This window comes from Lissotriton vulgaris, chromosome 1_1, assembly GCF_964263255.1.
Source record: "Lissotriton vulgaris chromosome 1_1, aLisVul1.2, whole genome shotgun sequence".
NCBI classification, from domain to species: domain Eukaryota; kingdom Metazoa; phylum Chordata; class Amphibia; order Caudata; family Salamandridae; genus Lissotriton; species Lissotriton vulgaris.
Window position 1 is genome coordinate 792,935,267 of NC_141685.1, and position 18,393 is coordinate 792,953,659.

At 48.3% G+C, this 18,393-nt stretch overlaps 1 protein-coding gene across 6 annotated transcripts in view; it reads right to left on the bottom strand.

The window, feature by feature from the left end:
* Window positions 1–386: 386 nt before the first annotated feature.
* The window catches only part of RASAL2 (RAS protein activator like 2), a 785,014-nt gene continuing 767,007 nt past the window's right edge, over window positions 387–18,393 (bottom strand). For all 6 annotated transcript variants that reach the window (XM_086956462.1, XM_086956457.1, XM_086956450.1 and 3 more), the window contains one exon: window positions 387–2,460. In XM_086956462.1, the coding sequence (XP_086812588.1) occupies window positions 2,296–2,460 (165 nt within the window). In that variant the 3' untranslated portion in view covers window positions 387–2,295. The remainder of the gene's footprint in view (window positions 2,461–18,393) is intronic.

Genomic DNA, 18,393 nt, shown 5'->3' on the forward strand with positions numbered 1-18,393 from the left:
TAGAATGAAACACGTCTCTCCTGTTCAATCACTATCTTGGTAATTAACCATAAGCCACCTCAATTGTTGCTAAATGTCTAAATGTATTTCTACATTTGACTCTTTATTTAACTTCTTTGTAGTTCAAACTCTTCTCCCCCTTCTAAAAGTTCTTCCCTCTCTTCCTCATTTCAATTTTGTTCAACAAAGTTGTACACTGCATTGCAAAGAAAAACTAATTTCTTCACAGCTGTTATAATGTGACCTGCTCTACTCTTCTAGAGAGAAATGCAAAATAAATATATACAAATGTAACATTTTTGAAGAAGAGGATTAAAGCGACTCCGTTCTTCATCTGTACCTCTTCATCTTCACCAGAAAAAGCAAAGAACACATTCAAACGCTCATTCATGGCTTTAAATACAGAACTTTAATTTTATTATAATAATATTAAAATAGCTACTATTCGAGGGCTTCAAAACCTGCACAACTTCTGACAAAATCCATGTGGATTAAGGTTTATTGTTCTGAAGGAGAAAACAGGAAATCAAACATAATAAATATTTAACAATTGATGCCTTCCTTCATCATGTGCGTTTTGTCTTTCTCCTAGCAGCCGGGTCTCCCCTGCAGGTGCAGAGGTTCCCTTTGGGTTAGCCCTTTAATTCCATTACATTGGGGTGCACACCTAGTGTGCATACTCTTTATGGAGAGTGCATAGGGCCACCTGCACTGTGCAGGAGAGCGTGAGCCCAAGGAGGGTGTGAAGAAGCCGAGCGGTGCCTACCTGGTGTAACATGTTAAAAGCAGCATTTCAGGGACAGGCTGCTGAGGAGTCAAGTAGATAGTTGTTATGTTGCAAGCTATAAACACTAAGGTAGTGTGCCTTAGTTATCTTCTAGAGGGCAGTTTACGGTACTGGAAAGCCTCAATCTCCAAACTTCCCACAATGGGAGTGTTAACTGGCACATTCAAAGAAGATGGATTCCTCATGGATACATTTGTTAAGTGCCAGCCCTAAGCGGAAGGAATCCTCAAACACTTGCTGCAAATCGAGAAAGGGCAGTAGTTCCGCCAAGATCTCCCTAGTTGGGATCAGATCCTAAACTCCACATCACTCTACTGAAACAGAAGATGAATGTGAGATGGAGTTGTCTCTTCTGACCTGTCACATCTACTCTACACTGACAAGTCGAGGAACGACCTACAATGTACTTCAAATTTAGAGAAGTGTCAGATATTATTCAGAATGTAAAGCTAAGATAACAGCCTTTGGGCTGCTGGAGTGGGAGAGGGAACGGTCAAAGTCTTGTTTCACCCATCAACTACTACTGCAACTGTAAAAGGTTGGGCGGAATACTGGTGTTTACGAGGCCATGATCTGGTCTGACGATTAGTGTCCATAAAGGGCACCTGAAAGGTAAAACAAATCATAACAAATATGTAGGCTGTCCCTTACAGCTGCCAGGCGACCTCCATCAATAGGTTATCCACAGTGCGACAACGGTCGCTTTCATGTAACAATGACAAATACTTACAGTTCTGTACACTAAAAAAATACATACATTTTTGTTTCAATTTGGGAGAAAACTTATGGTAAACGTGTTTCTAAAACTTTAAATCATTCATTTTTCCTATCTGAGGAAATCTGATCTTAAATAACTTTTTAAAACGTCAACTATTTCATTTTTTGCTTTGAACTGTGGAACACATTTAATGTTCTTGTTAGGAGCAGCATCTTTGCATTTGCCATCTTCCAGCTATGGGGACGAGAGACCAGCTCAAATGTGGTGTCCCGAGGTTCAGTGCACTGTCAATGTGCTAACTTACGCAAACACAGGTAGCTCCAACCTCCGCTTTGGTGTACCTTTAGTCACAATATGTGCAGCTCCAAAACATTCAGTTGCTCAAGCTTAAATGCCAAAAATTGCCTTTTCTTCCATTGCCAGTGCCTTCAACAACAGGGGAAGGGGAAACACAACAAATAAAAAATAGCAACTTTAAAAAACAAGGAATTATAGTTTCTACATTTGCAATTTCCTTTAAGTATATTACAAGCTTGACTGTACACAGCCTGAAACGGCTTTAAAGGCCTTCACACTATTTACATGAGAATGCGGTCAGCGGAAATCCATCCTTGCGCTTCTCTGCATCTCAAAGGCGCATGTTTATGTTTCTTTGCTTAAATATATATATTATATATATATATATTTATATGTAGTAAAGGTCTCCTTTTGCTAGTCATTTGGTTTAGCAGCATTCTGAGAGTACATGACCAGCGTGGGAGGTTGAGGCAGCCCCCCCACAAGCTGGTGGTTAGCAGCTGCTGTTTTTGAATTCCCCATTCTCTGTGATGGAAAGCTTGGTGGGGTTGGTTGGCGAGACTCCGTTGCGCACCTGGACGCTGTAACGCTCCTTCACCTGTGTCAGGGCGCTCATCAGCCGCGTGTTCGCTGAATCCAGGGATACGATTCTCTTCTCCTGTAAGAAACACAGCAAAGGGTGATCAGATATGCTGGCGGTCAGGTGAAGTGTCAATCTTCAGGCGTAGTACAGGTTACTATAGGAAAGCCCTGATTCTGCAAGACCTCTACAAATCTGGCCACTAGAGACTGATCTACCAGGGACGCAGTATGCTTCTCTTTATAATCTTCGATGTCATTCATTCGGTCAGGGTTAACTCTGTTCTAAACAGGAATGCCAAAGGTCTGAAAGCTCTTTTACCAACAACGATAAAAATTGGCCCAACCTACGTTTTGAACACATACTGAGCTGGAATAGTTATTTGAAAAAACAGCCTGTCTAATAACTTACCACTTTTTGCAAAATTGGCCTCTAAAGTTCTGACAATACCATTATTATGAATTTGAAACATATTGGTTATAGACCTCAGATGTCTTTTTGCCTCAATGCCTGTGGCAGGTGCCGTCTACATTTGTGGGAACTAGGTCGAAAACCACCACTTCATCTGCCATCAACATCCTGACTAGTGCTCGTGTAGGAATTCAAAGGTATCCTTACTTCGCAGCTGATGCAGTGAGGATGGTGTAGTAAAAGCAAATGTAGTCCCTCCTACAGTGCAAGCTATTCACACAGGTGTTTCTTTACCCGCGGTCCTGTAGCACAACTTCCTAGAGACTGATGAAATGGCTTCCCACAACGAGGATACAGGCACACTTCTGTACACAATGAAGTTAAAGTAATTTGAAAGTCAGAGAACAGAATCTGTGGGTTGAGGCCTTTCTGGAAAGTACTATAAGGCATGGGGATGGGGTAACTCCTCCAGAACCCTATATTGAAGAGGGTCCACAAGATCTCAGAGGAGAAGGAAGGGTCTGATGCAACCAATTGAATCAGTCTATGCTCCAAATTGAGCTAATGCCGCCACATAAAGGGTGTAATGTGCAGTATCAAGCCACCTGTTGATGTGCTGGGGACAATTCCTCACTGACACCAATGTGATGTCAGTGCAGGGGTGCTGGGGGCCTCAAAGGCAAAGAAGAAAACAGCAAAGAGCGTGGTTCATGGACAGAACAAAAACACCACTTCTTTGTATTGAAAGAATCATGTGCTACTTCAATCTACTGTAGTCTCACTCACTGACCTTTTCCCCACTCATTCCCCCTAGCTTGCTGGCAGTGTCACTCTTTTGACCCTTTTAGATCTCCTGTATTCGACACCATGAACTACACAATCCTCATTCACCATCTTCAAGTTACTGGTATTGGAGGCTTTGTGCTGAAGTACTTCAGTTCATTTCTAGCGGACTATGTATACAGCCTTTAATTTACATCTGATCCCAAGATTAATGGTGTGTGGCATACCCAGGGCTCAGCTCTGGAGACAAGTCTTGGTACCATCCAAGATGTACCAATGGCACGGCAGATGTGGTCTCACTACTTCCATTTGCACACGTTCACTGACGATAGCTATACCATTTGTTTGGAAAGAGACCTGGGTAAATCCTCAGCTAGCAGCAGGCTGTGTTTGGAAGACGTCCAGGTCCGGATGAACAGCGATTGGCTTAATCCAGGCTCTGATAACAAACATGTCATTTTAAAAAAAAGTATTTTTATTGCATTTTCCAAGGCCACACTTCCATGATAACAATAAGCAGTGGTGCCTAATGTTCTATGCATGCACTATCAATCTGCAACAAACCATTTTCTACATGTTATAATCAACCAGGTGCAACCGACCCCTAAATGCCACCAAACTTCCCAAACTCGTAGCACCCACACCTCTTCTACCCCACCCCCCCAACCCCGCCACCAGTGTGTCTTCCATCTAACTCTTCACTCTATCTGGTGTCTCCAGCTTAGAGGTCCTGATCAAATACATACTCACATTATTGTCCCTGTGGTCTGTACGTGCTGCATCATCTTGCTTATCTGGAACAGCTAAAGCAGTGGTTTCCCCCTAGTGACCACTTCTCCCTTGGTATCTGTCACCGCGGTCCTTTGGTGGGATTGCTTCTACATTCATTTCTGATTCTTTTAGTAACTGAACCAATGCCACCCAGGCCCTTGCAGTCTCCAAAGCTTGATCATTATGAAGTCATCGGGCTTGTTGAAGTCGGACTATACCTTCACTCTCTGCCCATTTAGCTAAGTCTGCTTTCCATCTCCTAAAACTGGGTCCCTCCCGTGATCTCCAGTGTGCCGTTATTTCCCGCTTCGCCAATAGCAACCCCAAATCAATGAATTTACTTGTTACTTTCATTTTAGCATTGTGAGGGAACCAATGTAGCAAGCATGCATCCGCATTGGACTCTATCTGGCGATCCGTAATGTCTCAGAGCAGATTCACCACCTTCTCCCAGTAGGTTCCCAGCTGCGGACAACTCCACATCATGTGCACAAACTCTGCTCCTTCTAATGTACATCTGGGACATTGGGCAGTATTAACATTGAAATATTTCTTAACCTTAGCGGCGGTAAGATATGCCCTGTGCAGCACGAAAAAAATGCACCAACTGAAATCTAGCGTTTCTATTGCTCTTCCACGCTCTCCTAATGATCTCCTAACGATCTGTGCCCACGCCGCCTCCGGGATCTCTTTCCCCAGGTCTGCTTCCCATTTCCGTTGCAATTCCTCGAGCGGTTCAGTTCCCTCCCCCATCATACGCCGATATAAACAGGTTACCGCCTTGAAGGTCCCCGCTGCCATATCCACATATTGACACACCAAAGTCGTATTTGGTTCTGGAAGTCATTCCCTCCAGTGCTTCTGCACTGCCATTACCAAGGCTGAATGTAACAGGTAATCGCCGCGAGGGAGATCATACCTGTCTTGTAAGGCCTGATAGGGTAGTAAAACCCCATCTTCATACAAATCCCCCAGCACATGCACTCCCAATGCCTCCCATTCCGATACCGCTGTCCAATCCCCTCCATGGGGGAGTGCGGTGCACATTCCCAATGGTATCTCCGGCGCATAAGGGTGAGTCACTCCCGTTCTACGTTGGCTCCGGTTCCAACATAGCCGCAGCATCTTTTCCTCGGTAGTAAGCTCCCCCAACCTCAGTCTCTGCTGAAGTACAAGAAAGGATAAAACATGACGTGGTATCCAACGTCCGCCAGACCCTGCGGGATCCCGAAACTCTAGTGCAACTGCCTGCGTAAGCCATTGCAATTGCGCCGCCAAGTAGTAGAGCTCAAAGTCCGGTATCGCCAGCCCTCCCTCTTCCTTCGTACGCATCATTGTTTTCAACGTTACCCGTCTCCTACCCGTTCGCCAGAGGAACCCACCAACCATTGCACAAAGCATTCGAAATATAAAACTTGGGGTCCATATTGGTAACGTCAGAAAGAAATACAGCAACTGGGCAACTGCCACCATCTTCAGGAGGACTACTCGGCCCGCCACTGAGAGGGGCAACGTGCTCCAAAATGCAAAGCTACCCTTGAATCCCCGTGTAGCCCTACCTATGTTCCCCTCCAGGAGGTCTTTTGCTGAGTGATCTATGTTAGTTCCGAGGTATGGTAGACAACTAGATTCCCAAAGGATACCTCGCACACGGGGAGCATCGACCGTCGTGGGTGTCATCGGGAACAAACAAGTCTTTGACCAATTCACTTTAAGCCAGGACACTCTACCAAAATCATGAAGCAATGTCGTCGCTCCCTCCAATGCTTCCTCTGCATTAGCCAAAAACAAGAGTAAGTCGTCAGCATATAGGGATATATGCTGTTCATCACCGTGGAAGTCTAATCCCGTGTACCTCTGCCCCAATCTGGCGTGTATTGCCAGTGGTTCAATCGCCAGTGCAAACAATAATGGCGAGAGTGGGCAACCCTGCCGCGTCCCTCGGCCAACCAGGCAGGAGGAAGAAACTACAGTTCCAGTCCTCACCCGGGCCGAAGCCGAATTATACAAGACACTAGTCCACCCCACAAATGCGTCCCCCAGGCCAAACTGTCGCAGCACTCTGAACAGATAGGGCCATTCTAAGCTATCAAACGCCTTCTCTATATCTACCGATATGATCGTTGCAGATGGGCTCGCATCCTGTCCCTCCGCCATTATTCGAAGTAAGCGTCTCACATTAGAGGCCGTGTTCCGAGTCGGTATAAATCTCGCTTGGTCACGATGAATCAGCTGGACCATATATGGGAGGAGCCGAGTCGCAAGTATACAGCTCAAGATCTTATAGTCGGATGTTAAAATGGATAACGGGCGATAAGCAGTAGGATCAGAAGCGTCTTTCCCAGGCTTCAACAGAGGTATTATAATCGCCTCTCGTGTAGTTGCCGGTAACTGCCCGGTTTCTCTTGCTTCCCTAAAAACCGTTAAAAGTCTAGGAGCCAAAAGTTCAATATAGGTCGAGTAGAATTCTATCGGCAGCCCGTCTATGCCTGGCGTCTTATTGCGCGCCATGTGTTTGATCGCACTTCTAATCTCACCCAGCGTAATCTCATGTCCAAGTTGTTCTGCCCGTGCATCCTCTATCCATGGCAGAATTACATCTGTCAGAAAGGTGTCTATATCCCCCTCAGCCACTCCCAGTGTGCTCCTATACAATTCCTCATAATAGGACAGAAACCTCTCATTAATCCCCTGCTGAGTGTAAACCTGGATCCCCATCTGTGTTGACAAAGTTAGTATGGGGGTGCCCCGAGGGGCCGGATTAGCCAACTAAGCAAGCAAAGTGCCTGCTTTATCCTGCTCTGCATGTGCCTTCGCCAGATAGATCTTGTGATCAAAACAGCGCAACCTCTCTAATTGCACAGCCATAGCTTCCTTGGGTGCAATCTATCTTCAGTTACATCGCGACAGTATTAAAATCCAGCCGCGGTCGGTAATGGGTGTACCTGCAGGGCGGTGACGTGGGGAGAGGGAGGGACAGGGTGGGGGGGTAGTAATCTATGGATTACGGAGCTTTAAAGGTAAGTAAGCATTTAAATAAATAAAACGAATTTTGTTGCGTGCACTGCATCCCCAAATATGATGCAGTGCGCGCAACGAAATTTGTTTTATTTATTTAAATATTTACTCACCTGTAAAGCTCCGTAATCCATAGATTACTACGACCCACCCTGCCCCTCCCCACGTCACCGCCCTGCAGGTACACCCATTACCGACAGCGGCTGTTAAAATCCACCCCCATAAGGACCGGGCCCGCCAGGAACTGCGCCAATTTACCCGATATCTGAGTGAAAAACCCCGCCCGATCTAAAGTAGGGGCATAGACACTACTTAGCACAATATCCCTCCCATGGAGGCGCCCTTCCACCACCACAAACCTCCCCTCAGAGTCCACCAACTGACACGCGGGCTGGAAGGGGATTCCTGCCCTAATCCATATCAATACCCCCCCCAGCGAAGGCAGAGTATGTCGTGTAAAATATCTGCCCCACAAATCTGCGCTGTAACGCCTGACCTTCCGCTCGCTTTATGTGCGTTTCCTGAAGGAACGCAATATGGACCCCCCTACGCACCAGGTAAGCGTGCACCTTATGACGCCGCACTAATGAATGCAACACCCGTACATTCCACGTAATACACTTTAGTTCAGGAATTGACCCCATATTGTCAGAATGTCCCTTTGATCAAACACTCCCTCTTCTCAATCACACCAGGGGCCCTACTTCCCCAACATTCCCCATGCCCCTTCCACCAAGAACAGGCTCTATGTATTTAGCTCCCATCCAAACTAAGTGAAAACTCCCACCCTCCCCAACTATGTCCACCAGTAGCCACTGAGGATATACCTTAAGGGCAATGGAGGTGCCCAGGAGCAGATAGGACTCGACTCTCTGTATTCCCCTGCTCCAATGCCCTACCCCCAAACATATTGCGGGCCCTGGAATCCCAGGGCACCCCTCCTTTCGTGTGAGCCCCCATTGCAGAAATGTCCCAAAGCTTTGCAACCGTCCCCTCACCCTCCCCACTCATTGTCATATATGTGACCTCCCAGTACCAGTCCCGGCAGAGCCGCTACAAATTCCCCCTGTAACCTCACCCAGTCATTACCCCCAAACCTCCGGCATCAACCAGTTCGTCGGCAGTCCCAAGAGTGACATGAGGTAGTGAAGCACTTCCCGTCTCAGAAGCCTTCGATTCTGACTGGTATTTCTCCTTTTCAGAGTCTGTATCCAAAGTTGACTGCGTGTGTTGTTCATGTGACATTGCAGTCACAGCCTGCAGCGCCGCCAGCCTCTCGGTCTCTGTCTGCGTCACAGTGGGTTTCCCCACAGCCTGACAGCGTCTCCCAGTACGCTGTGGTCTGCGGGAGAGGGGTTCCCCAGGCGCTATCCGATCAGAACGACCTGCATCCTCTTTCCTGTTCGGTAATCCTCCAACCAGCTACAGGCCTCCTCAGGGCTATTGCTAAAGTGCGTATTCCCGTCCAGCATAATCTTAAGGCGCGCAGGAAATATCAGTGAGTACTGCAGTCCCTCCTTTCGTAACTCCTTTTTGTCGGCTAGGTAGGATTCACGACGGCGCTGCACTTCAAAAGTGTAGTCTGGGAACAGTGTTACCTTTCCATTGCCCTCCTGGTATGGTCCCTCCGAGCGTGCTTTGTGCAAGAGTAAGTCTCTGTCCTTATAGTGAAGGAGCCTCGCCACCACCGGTCTAGGAGGACGCTCCGGTACAGGACCCTATGAGCTTTTTCCAAAATATAAAAGGGGGACAGTCCCTCCAATGCCACCACTGTTTTCAACCACTCCTTCAGGTATTCCACCATGCTGGCCCCCTCCACCCGCCCCACCACTCGTATATTATTACGGTGGTTGCGACCCTCCGCATCATCAGATCGCTTTTCAAGGCTGCTCACTCTGCTCAAGACATCTCCCATCGTGGCTTCCAGCGTCTTCTGTGCCGGCTCCACCTCCCCCAGAGTTGTCTGTTTGCTTTACTCTGTCTGATAAATTGGCATGATTCGCGCGGAGGAGGCCCAGCCCCGTGGCCAACTGCGCAATATCCTGCTGTAGTGCCTTTCGAGAATCTGCAATGGCTGCCAAAATGTGGTCAACTTGCTGCTGCATCAGGGGCTCCGATGGGGATTCCATAACAACATGCTTGTCCTGTTCCGCTGCTGTTTCTTCAGGTTCCTGGGATGGGCCCCCCTGTTTCCCTTGCGGCTTTCCCATAATGCTGCCCGCTTCTCAAGTCAAGGCCGCCATTCTCAACAACAGGTCTCACCCTTGAGCCAAGCAAGCACCTCCTGACCGCCTCGGTGAAGAGGTACTATTCAAAGTGCCAAGGGCTCACCTTGATCCTCAGGGCAGTAGGTAGTCCTGTTACCCACCGGTCCCTGAAATGCTCACACTTCTCTACTCTATTGGGTCGCAGTCCTTTGCTGCTGAGCCGGCACTGTGTTACCCCGTTGGACACCCTCTGAATCAGCTCGGGCCCCCCATCTGAGCAACGTCGCTCCCCGGCGTTCAAGAACGGACCAGGGTTCGCTGATGCCCCGAGGGGCCCGCAAATCTCTGCACAGCCCCAGTCTTCCTGCACCAAATGGGACCCCCAGATATATGTCACCACCTGGCGTCCTCTCGCAGTGCCTTATTCAAAACTGTACACCTCTACAACAGCGAAGGCAGGATTGTGACACCCCTCTTCGCCTCCTTAAGTTGCGCCAGTAGATGAGGCGTTAATGCAACCGCTACAGTCCGTCACTCATTGGGTCACATCTCCCAGCGTTGCTTCCCTGCGTCCCATTCTTTGTTCCTGGCACCGCCGGGGACCTCCGTTGAGTAGGTTACCTCACCACTCAATCAACATTGCCCCGCGAGCATGCCACAGAGCTCTCAATGTCCCCCGCACCGGTCGCACCCCCAACGTCCGCCAACGCTGGGTGGAGGCTCCACTGGGGCCAGGGCACCTCACCTGTCCTTCAGGTCTCGCCGTCCACTGACTCTAAGGGAGCAGTCCTGCACTCTCCTCTTATGGCAGAGTCCCGGAGATCCAGGCCGGACCTGCGCTCCCTCCCCAATGGTGACAGCCCTAAGATCGTGGGAGCACCCGGGCTAGCCACTTCAGAAGATCCTCTGTCAACAGCGCACTTCGCTTGGCGCCATCTTGGTTCTCGGGTCAATCCCGCTGCCTCTAACAACCTCCGCAGCCGCCAGTCAGAATCAAAGGTCGCCACTGCTCCTCTTTCTTAACCCCGTGTGTCTCCAGAGCACCAGGTGCGGCCGGATCAGCGTTCTCCCAGCAAAGGCCGGCCCCGCAGCGCCCTGTCAATGGCTCCCTGCAATGGCCGCCAGAGTCGCCCAAGGCAGGGGCTACACCCAACCGGCCGGCGCGGGCAACACTCCAGCACTCACCCGCCGCCTGACCGCATAGGAGGGATCCCCAGAACGCTCCTGCAGCCGAATTGTCCCCTGCTTCATGCAGCAATATCCCCGTGTCACAGCCCCGGCTTCTTTTCCTCGCACGATGAGGGCAAGCAGCAGCCACTCCCCTAGGGTCACCGTCAGGTCACTGCTCCTCTCACGTAGTCCCGACAGCAGCCAGGTCGCCAGTTCTTGGGGCTACTCGCTCCAGTGCAATCTCAAGCACCACGGCCGGCCATAATGTGGAAGGGATCGAGTCCAGTCTCCCTGCTCCTCACGGCCCCACTTCTCAGCGCCTATCAGTTTCGGTGGAGTTTCGCTGCTAGCGGGTCCCAGATTTCATAAAGCCGAGATCCGGACCCCCAGCCGCAGCACAATGGCTCTCTTTGCAGGAGAAACACCGGGGTCGGCGCAGAGCTCCGAGCTCACGCGATCGTCTCCATCAGCTCCTTGGCCACACCCTCTATAACAAACATGTCATGTTACAGCAGCAAGAAACTAGGGGTCACAAATTCTGGCCCAAGCAAATTAGCGATTTGTACTAAACAAGGCAAATCAGTAAATCAGATTTGAAGCTCATCTGCAACTGGGTCCTCAGATTTTTCTTGGTGCTTTGTGTGCTTCTTCTGTTTGCAGCAACTTGATGCTTCCCTGATTCACTCCAGAGGGTATGATCTCTGCAGCTGCAGATTACGCATTGGGCCGCACTTCGGTTTTGCTATAGGTCTTATGTCCAGCCAGTTTGTAGATTATAGAGAATTTTGCAAAATGCCTAATTGTGGGTGTGCATAAGTTTGCACCAGTCACAGGACCATCTTGAGTGGTATTGGCTTCCCGTATCTTTCATTAAATCATTTGTGTTGCACATTGTCTATAAATCTTACTACAGGAAGACAAGCCTTTATTCAACTTGTCAAACCTTGCGATCTGCCCATCAATTTTTTATGATATTGCAGGCAAAGGAAAAAGGTTGTGTAGTGACGTTTGGCCATATAAACCCACCTATGGCACTTCTTTGTAATATTGCTGTGGTTGCACTGAAAAATCACGGAAATGGAGATAGGCACCAAGCAACTCGTTAAGACAGTGATGAGGAAGTAGTCTAGGAAGCCAGGCAACTGGTGAAGACAGTGATGGGGAAGTGGTCCAGGAGTAAGTGTTCAGTTTCAGACATACACCGTACTTACATATGATTGGGGAATGCACACACACATTTTCACCTTCTTGTTCCACCTTCTTCCCCAAGTCTAGATTCTGATCACACTGATTCACGTAATTTCTTTTCTTGTTTCTTTGCAAACATTATTATCGACTTGCAGTTATTGAAACTCAAGATGTAGCAATTTTAGTAAAAAAGAATAGGCCACTAAATAATAAAATTAATGCAGATGCAGACTACTAAAACACACCACCCAAACTCCCTTCCTATGAACGTAATCTTGAAAATCATTAAAAATCAATAATGTTACTTATCCTGTAAACATCTGTTCGTAGCATGTAGTGCTATAGATTCACATGCATTGCATACCTCTGCCATCCATTGTTGACCTTGGACATTGCAACTGGTTTTTCTTTGAGTTGTGCGACTTCTTCCTTAGTCCACAATGCGCATGGGTATCGATTTCGTCTTAGATTTTTTCACTCAGCAAGTGAAAGGTAGAAGTAGAGTGTAGAAAAAAAGTAACACAATATGCTTTAAGTATTGTAAGTAGGCAAATATTTTGTAATTAAAAAATTGTGTTCTCATTGCCAGGTTATGGAGAGGAAGGTGGGCCTTACGTGAATCTATAGCACAACACGCAACAAACAGATACTTATAAAGGGTAACATTTTTCATTTGTAGCATGTGTGGCTGCAGATACAAATATTTAGCATTGTCTTTAAAGCACTATCCTCATAGCAGTGGCTGGCCGGTAGATGATGCAGAGAAATAGTATGAGAAATAGACACCTGGATGCACTCGTTGTATTGTGCCGTTTTGAAGAAGCACTGTGACCTCTTCTTGCAAGAGAGCGAGGTGGTTATGGTTGAGGGTGTGGTGGTATGTTGGGTGGGGTTGTGTCTGATTCTAAGCAGTAGCTCTGCTAAACCACTTCTAGATCACACTGATCTGAGGTGATTTCCTTCCAGGCAGAGTGGAAATTCCCCTATTTCCCCAGTGTTTTGTGAGCAGAATGGGTGTTGGAGGCCTGTTGTTGGCACAAGTAGGATTGCACCTGGCCGGAGGGTGCGGTATTGCTCCCACTGCTGAATAGTTGTCTGCAAAAGGTGCCCCTCCTTATAGCAGACTTAAGGGCTCCAATTGATTTTGAGATGTTTTGATTTCGTCTAATATCTTATCAACTTGGGAATCAAAGACATTTTACAATTGGCTAGGATGTTAAGAGGATGTCGCTGGATATCCGGTATAAACCCAAGATGCAAATCCATGCACAGTGGTGGTGAAGGATGCTGGTGTTGACACTTGAGAAGCAGTAATGATGTGTCCAATGTGCAACAGATATTTGCGTTAGAATTATCTTCTCTTCCACGACTAGCTCCTCACCCCTATTCTGGCTTGTCTGATGGAGGTGGTGTACGAAAGCCACCATTTCCTCCCAGTGATGGTGATTTGCCACTGAATGATTGCGCTGACTGCAACATGCTTGCCAGCGGCGTTGATACCCTTACGCCCACCATGGAGCTTAGGAGGGGCCTGATGTAAAGAGGGTCCTTAGGAGAGGCCTTAAACCTATTCTCTACCTGTTGCAAGACCACCTTGGTTCGGACTGCATCCTTACAGTAGTCAGGGGCGGACTTAAGCATGCTCTGAGCCCTGAAACGAATTGGACAATGTGTTCTGTCTTGGAGATGGCCTCCACCAAAAACTCTTCCTCATCCAGTAGGATACGCATGTTTAGGGTCGTGGGCTGCCCTCTGAATGACTGCATAATATGCAGTGGTATTATCAACTGCAACGATTTGCTTAGATATGGCTCAATGTCTGGACTGTTTGCAATGTTGTTCCAGTTGTCATCCTTGTCCCCTATTTCAATAAGTTGGTCATAATAGTATAATAGTATCCCTGACCACAAGGGCTACCTGAGATACAGCAAAAATGGACTGATTTTTCAGGAGATTCGGGTAGCGGTGGAAGGGGTGGTGATTTTGGCCATGCTGGTGGTGGTGGAAATAGAGGAAGAGATGGTGAATGCTTGGGTGCGGGTGGCTGTGGAAGAGGGTTAATGGCTTTGTCTTTATGCCTCCTTTGCACCGAAAACCTAGATTCATCAAAGGCAAGATATTCCTTATAAAGTTGTTCTCTGCTCCTTGTGAATCAAAGGCAAGGTGGTCGATGGATTTTCAGGCTACTGCTTAGCAGAATACTTGCCAATCGCTTGATGTATAAACAGCTACATTTGCCTGGTGTAGTTCCTCCGCTAGTTTCAAACATCGGGCCTCAGACTCCTCTGGTTTAGAAGGTGCTCTTGGCATCGATTTTTGGCTCCAAATGGGGAGGCTCGGTGCCTTACAGTTGAGAAGGTTTTGAAGAATGTCTTTGACTCCGTTTTTTTTGTCAGGAGCTTGGTTGGCTCCAAAGCCTTTTCTCAATCATGATCGGAGCCCGAGTACAGCGATGCACCAGAGGCGGAGGCCTATTCCTTGGCCTGCTCGGGGCTTGATGCCCATGGGACCAGTGCTCTGCCTCAGTGAGAGGACATTTGAGTGGGCAGGTCTTCGCCCCATGTCTTGGGGTACTAGTCACTACACCATCCACATCATAACATAAAGAAAAACAAATTACAGTGTACAAGCCCAACACTAGATGTCAGCACTATGTAAATCGTTTGTATCCTTCTGAGAAACACTAACCTGTAGAGAGGCATTGATTACAGATTCAACTTGATACCAGAATCATCAGGCGTAACGACTACCCTATGATCCACTTTCTGGGATAGTAAGAATAGCACACAAGAACAGGAAAGCTTTTCACTAGATATGTGCTTGGTCATCTCTCTGTCTATCGGAAGGCTTCTCTTTCTTCTTCAAGACAGTTGTCTAGTTGAATAAATTAAATGCAAACACTTTTATGGAGGATTAATCAAGTTGACTTGCAGTAGACAGCTAAACGAAGTAATTTTAGAAACTGCACTACCACAGCTTAGACTGCTGAGAATGTCTTTCCCGGGCTTTCAACTCTCTTAACAAAATGTATTTAGGAGGCTCCCTAAACCTTCCAATACACAAAACATAAAAGACAGGAGATGGAATGGCAAATCTGCCTTTCTTCTCCAGGTATGGTGCCCAAACATTGCAGGCAAGGCACGGAAAGTGAAATTGAGAAAGAAGTGGAACTGAGGACGTGTCTCTTTCCATGTATAGCCAGAAAACAATATGTCACATGCACAAGTGAGCAAGAGTTACAGCAACAAGCTTGAGCTAGAAGTGCTATAGTACGCACAGGTGAAGACTAGAAGATGAGTGCAAAGAACAGGAAATCAATCAAGGCCTTGCTCAGGAACACATTCCAGCTCAGCGAGTCCTGTCCCCTGCCTGGAAAACCCCAGCCTCTTCCTTAAAAAAAATCATTTTCAGTAATTTTCATGATTTAATAAAACATCTTAAAATTGCATTAACAACTGTTAAGTTGAGGTACATGACATCTTCCTGTTTGAGCTTTCTGTGTGTAGATCTGCTTCATTGCATTACCTCCACAGGCGTACAGGGTGTGTCTGGGATTGAACAGATTAAGCAGCACTAACAATTTAAATCTCTTGTGAGATTTTCTCAGATTCAGACATTAATTATTCCAGCCTCGCTTTCTTTATTTCTGCATTGTGGCTGTGAATTCTCTCACCCACATATTAGCATATTTACTTTGTATCCTTTGAGAAACTACTGAAGTGTTATTACTGAGTATAATTTTCCCTGCAACCCAGGGTTTGTTTTTTCCTGAGATGTGTGGTCTTCCATCAACAGAGTTTAATATCTGGCTTCCCACATTTTTATTCTACTGGCTTTCAGCGTCCTTTCTTTCATGGTGCTTGTTTTTTTATTTCAATTCTTACTTTTATTTTCTTTAGTTTTCTCTTCACACCTGTTTTCTTCCGTTTCATACCGATTGATATGCATATATTATGTTTTTCTCAATCGCAATGGTTTTATCCGAGTTTCAGTGCACCTTGGACATTTTTTATCTAAATAAAAATGAAATTTCTCCCAACATTAGGAGTGCCACCTCTGGAATATTCCTTAGTAGGCTACATGAAAACAATGAATTTTACATTTATACTCCAACACAGGGATATCGGGCTTGTACCACATGTTCAAAAGCCTGTCTAGCTCCTCGGTACATGAGGATCATTGTACAGGTGTTGCTGTATGACGGCTTTTATAAGAAATTACAATTTTTTCCAAGTCAGGTACTTTCTGGGACAGAAATGTTTCTCTTTCGTGTATTTTTGTCCACCTTCCATCTTTTTGTTCAAGTCACAAGTCAGAGCAGTTTCTCTTCAAAGTTATGAGTTTGCATCACACGTTGCAGTGACGATTTTCAACTCTGAATCCCTTTTTATAATCTGCCATGTAGATCAGAGGGGATTTTAAATGTTTGTGTGTTGCACAGTTAAATCTATGAACAAACGTGGTCACTCAACTAGTTTCCTCACCCATTTTTGCCATGCCAGATTATAAGCATAAACAATATCAGAAGGTCATTCTTGGGAAGACAGGTGTGGTGTTTTGCATCCAAAGAAAAGGACACTACATTTCTATAGATCATATAACTTTTTTTTACTTCAACAGAAGCTTTTCAGGCTCAGATCCAATTTAGTCTGGATGCAGTACACCTGCCTTAACTCTAGAATGCGAGGGGCGTGAGCTCCACCAGCTCCGTCCCGAAGACCAGCAAAATACTTGAATTACTCCTGCCCGGGCTCTCTCGATAGCTGAGAAGCGTGTCGGAAGGTGCTTTAACCCCACCGAGACCCCTGAGCCTAAAGAGTGGACCTGAATCCCTCCGTGAGCTGTAACACAGGTGCTCCTGCAGGGGGCGACGGCGCGCTGAATCACGCGACGCCGGGGTCTGGGCCTGCACTGTGGAGCCGGACTGCGGGCGAACCACCCGGGGCTACCGACTTGAGCGAGTCCCCTGGTGAGCGCCAGTGATTTCGCCGTGACTCCCGGAGTGAAGGTGGAGGGGCGGAAGGCGGCGGCTCAGTGACCCTGCTGCTGGGAGGTGAGGAGGGAGACGGGACGGAGGCGCCGTCCATTTTGTGAAGCGATCCTGCGGCGGAGATCTGACCCCCCACTGCTACTACCGGAGACTGCATACCTGGCCTTCGGAGTGCCCTGGCTCCTGCTCGAGGCGTGTGGTGAGCGCGGAGGTCCCGGATTGCTGCCTGCCTGACCGGGCCTGGCCCCTTCGCTGTCCCCTGCGGAGGCTTAGTGCTTGCTTCCCTCCTCCCGCCGGACTGCATCCTGATTTTGCCCTTCGCCGCCCTGCTACATCGGGGGGAGTCGAGGAGCGGCGCCGCTGGAGCCGCGGTTGGGCTGCGCCCCTCCCCCACTCACCCGCCATCTTGTGTGCTGTACCAGGCGGCCCTCCGGTGAGACCGCAACCGCTTGTAGCACCTGTGTCCCTCCCTGCCCAGATCTTTGGGGCCTGGGAGCTGCTCTGCTGATGGACTCAAGGAGGTGGGAGTCGCGAGGTGAGGAGGTGGTGGTGCCCGCGGTCCCGCTTGCGCTGGTCCTTATTGTCTCGGGGAGGGGGGGGGGGGGGGGGGGGTCCCGAATCCTGGTCCCCTACTGGAGGGAGACGGATGCGTACTGCTCTTGCACTGCCATACTTGCAAAATCGATTGGACTGCCTTGGGCACTGCCTGCGCTGCATCACCTGTGTGCCCAGGTGTGGCCACACTGCGCCTGCTGTTCCTGACCTGGACTAGTTCAGGGGGCCCTCCCTGGCCGGCGGGGCTTGAGGTGCGCGCCTTGTACCATACAGACTTGCGCCAATCGCTATGGCAGCCCGCAAAGACCTCCCAGCCTAACACGATCGTGCAGTACACTACCCCTCGCCTGCAGCCACAAAGGATCACGCGGCAGACGGGACCTGAAGACAGGGGTGAAGACTTGGCGGAACCGTCCAGAGCTGAAATCCTCAAGGCTATTCAGGGTTCACACTCTGCCCTGGAACGTCAGATAGAGACGGTCTCTATTGATGTAAACCTTTTGCGGACAGACCTTCGCAAAGTAGCAGACAAGGTTTCAGACGCGGATGGCAATATCACTCAAGTACAGGGAGAGGTTGCCTCTCTGCAAAAATCGCTTGCCCAACTTACCTCTACTACCCGTGCATTGGAAAGGTGCGCCGAGGATGAGGAAGGAAGAGCGCGTCGGAGCAACATAAGGGTCCTGAGAGTACTAGAACGATTGGAGGCGGGGAACCCTGAACGCTTCCTAGAGACTTGGATCCGTACGCACCTATGCCCGACTGGATTGTCCAGCGTCTTCATAGTGGAGCGGGAACATAGAGCCTTGGTTCCCCCTCTGCGACCGGGGGAGGCTCCTAGAGCCCTCATCGCAAAAATCCTGAACTACAAAGACCGCGACTGTATCCTCAGAGCGGCGAGAGAGACGGGGCCCCACA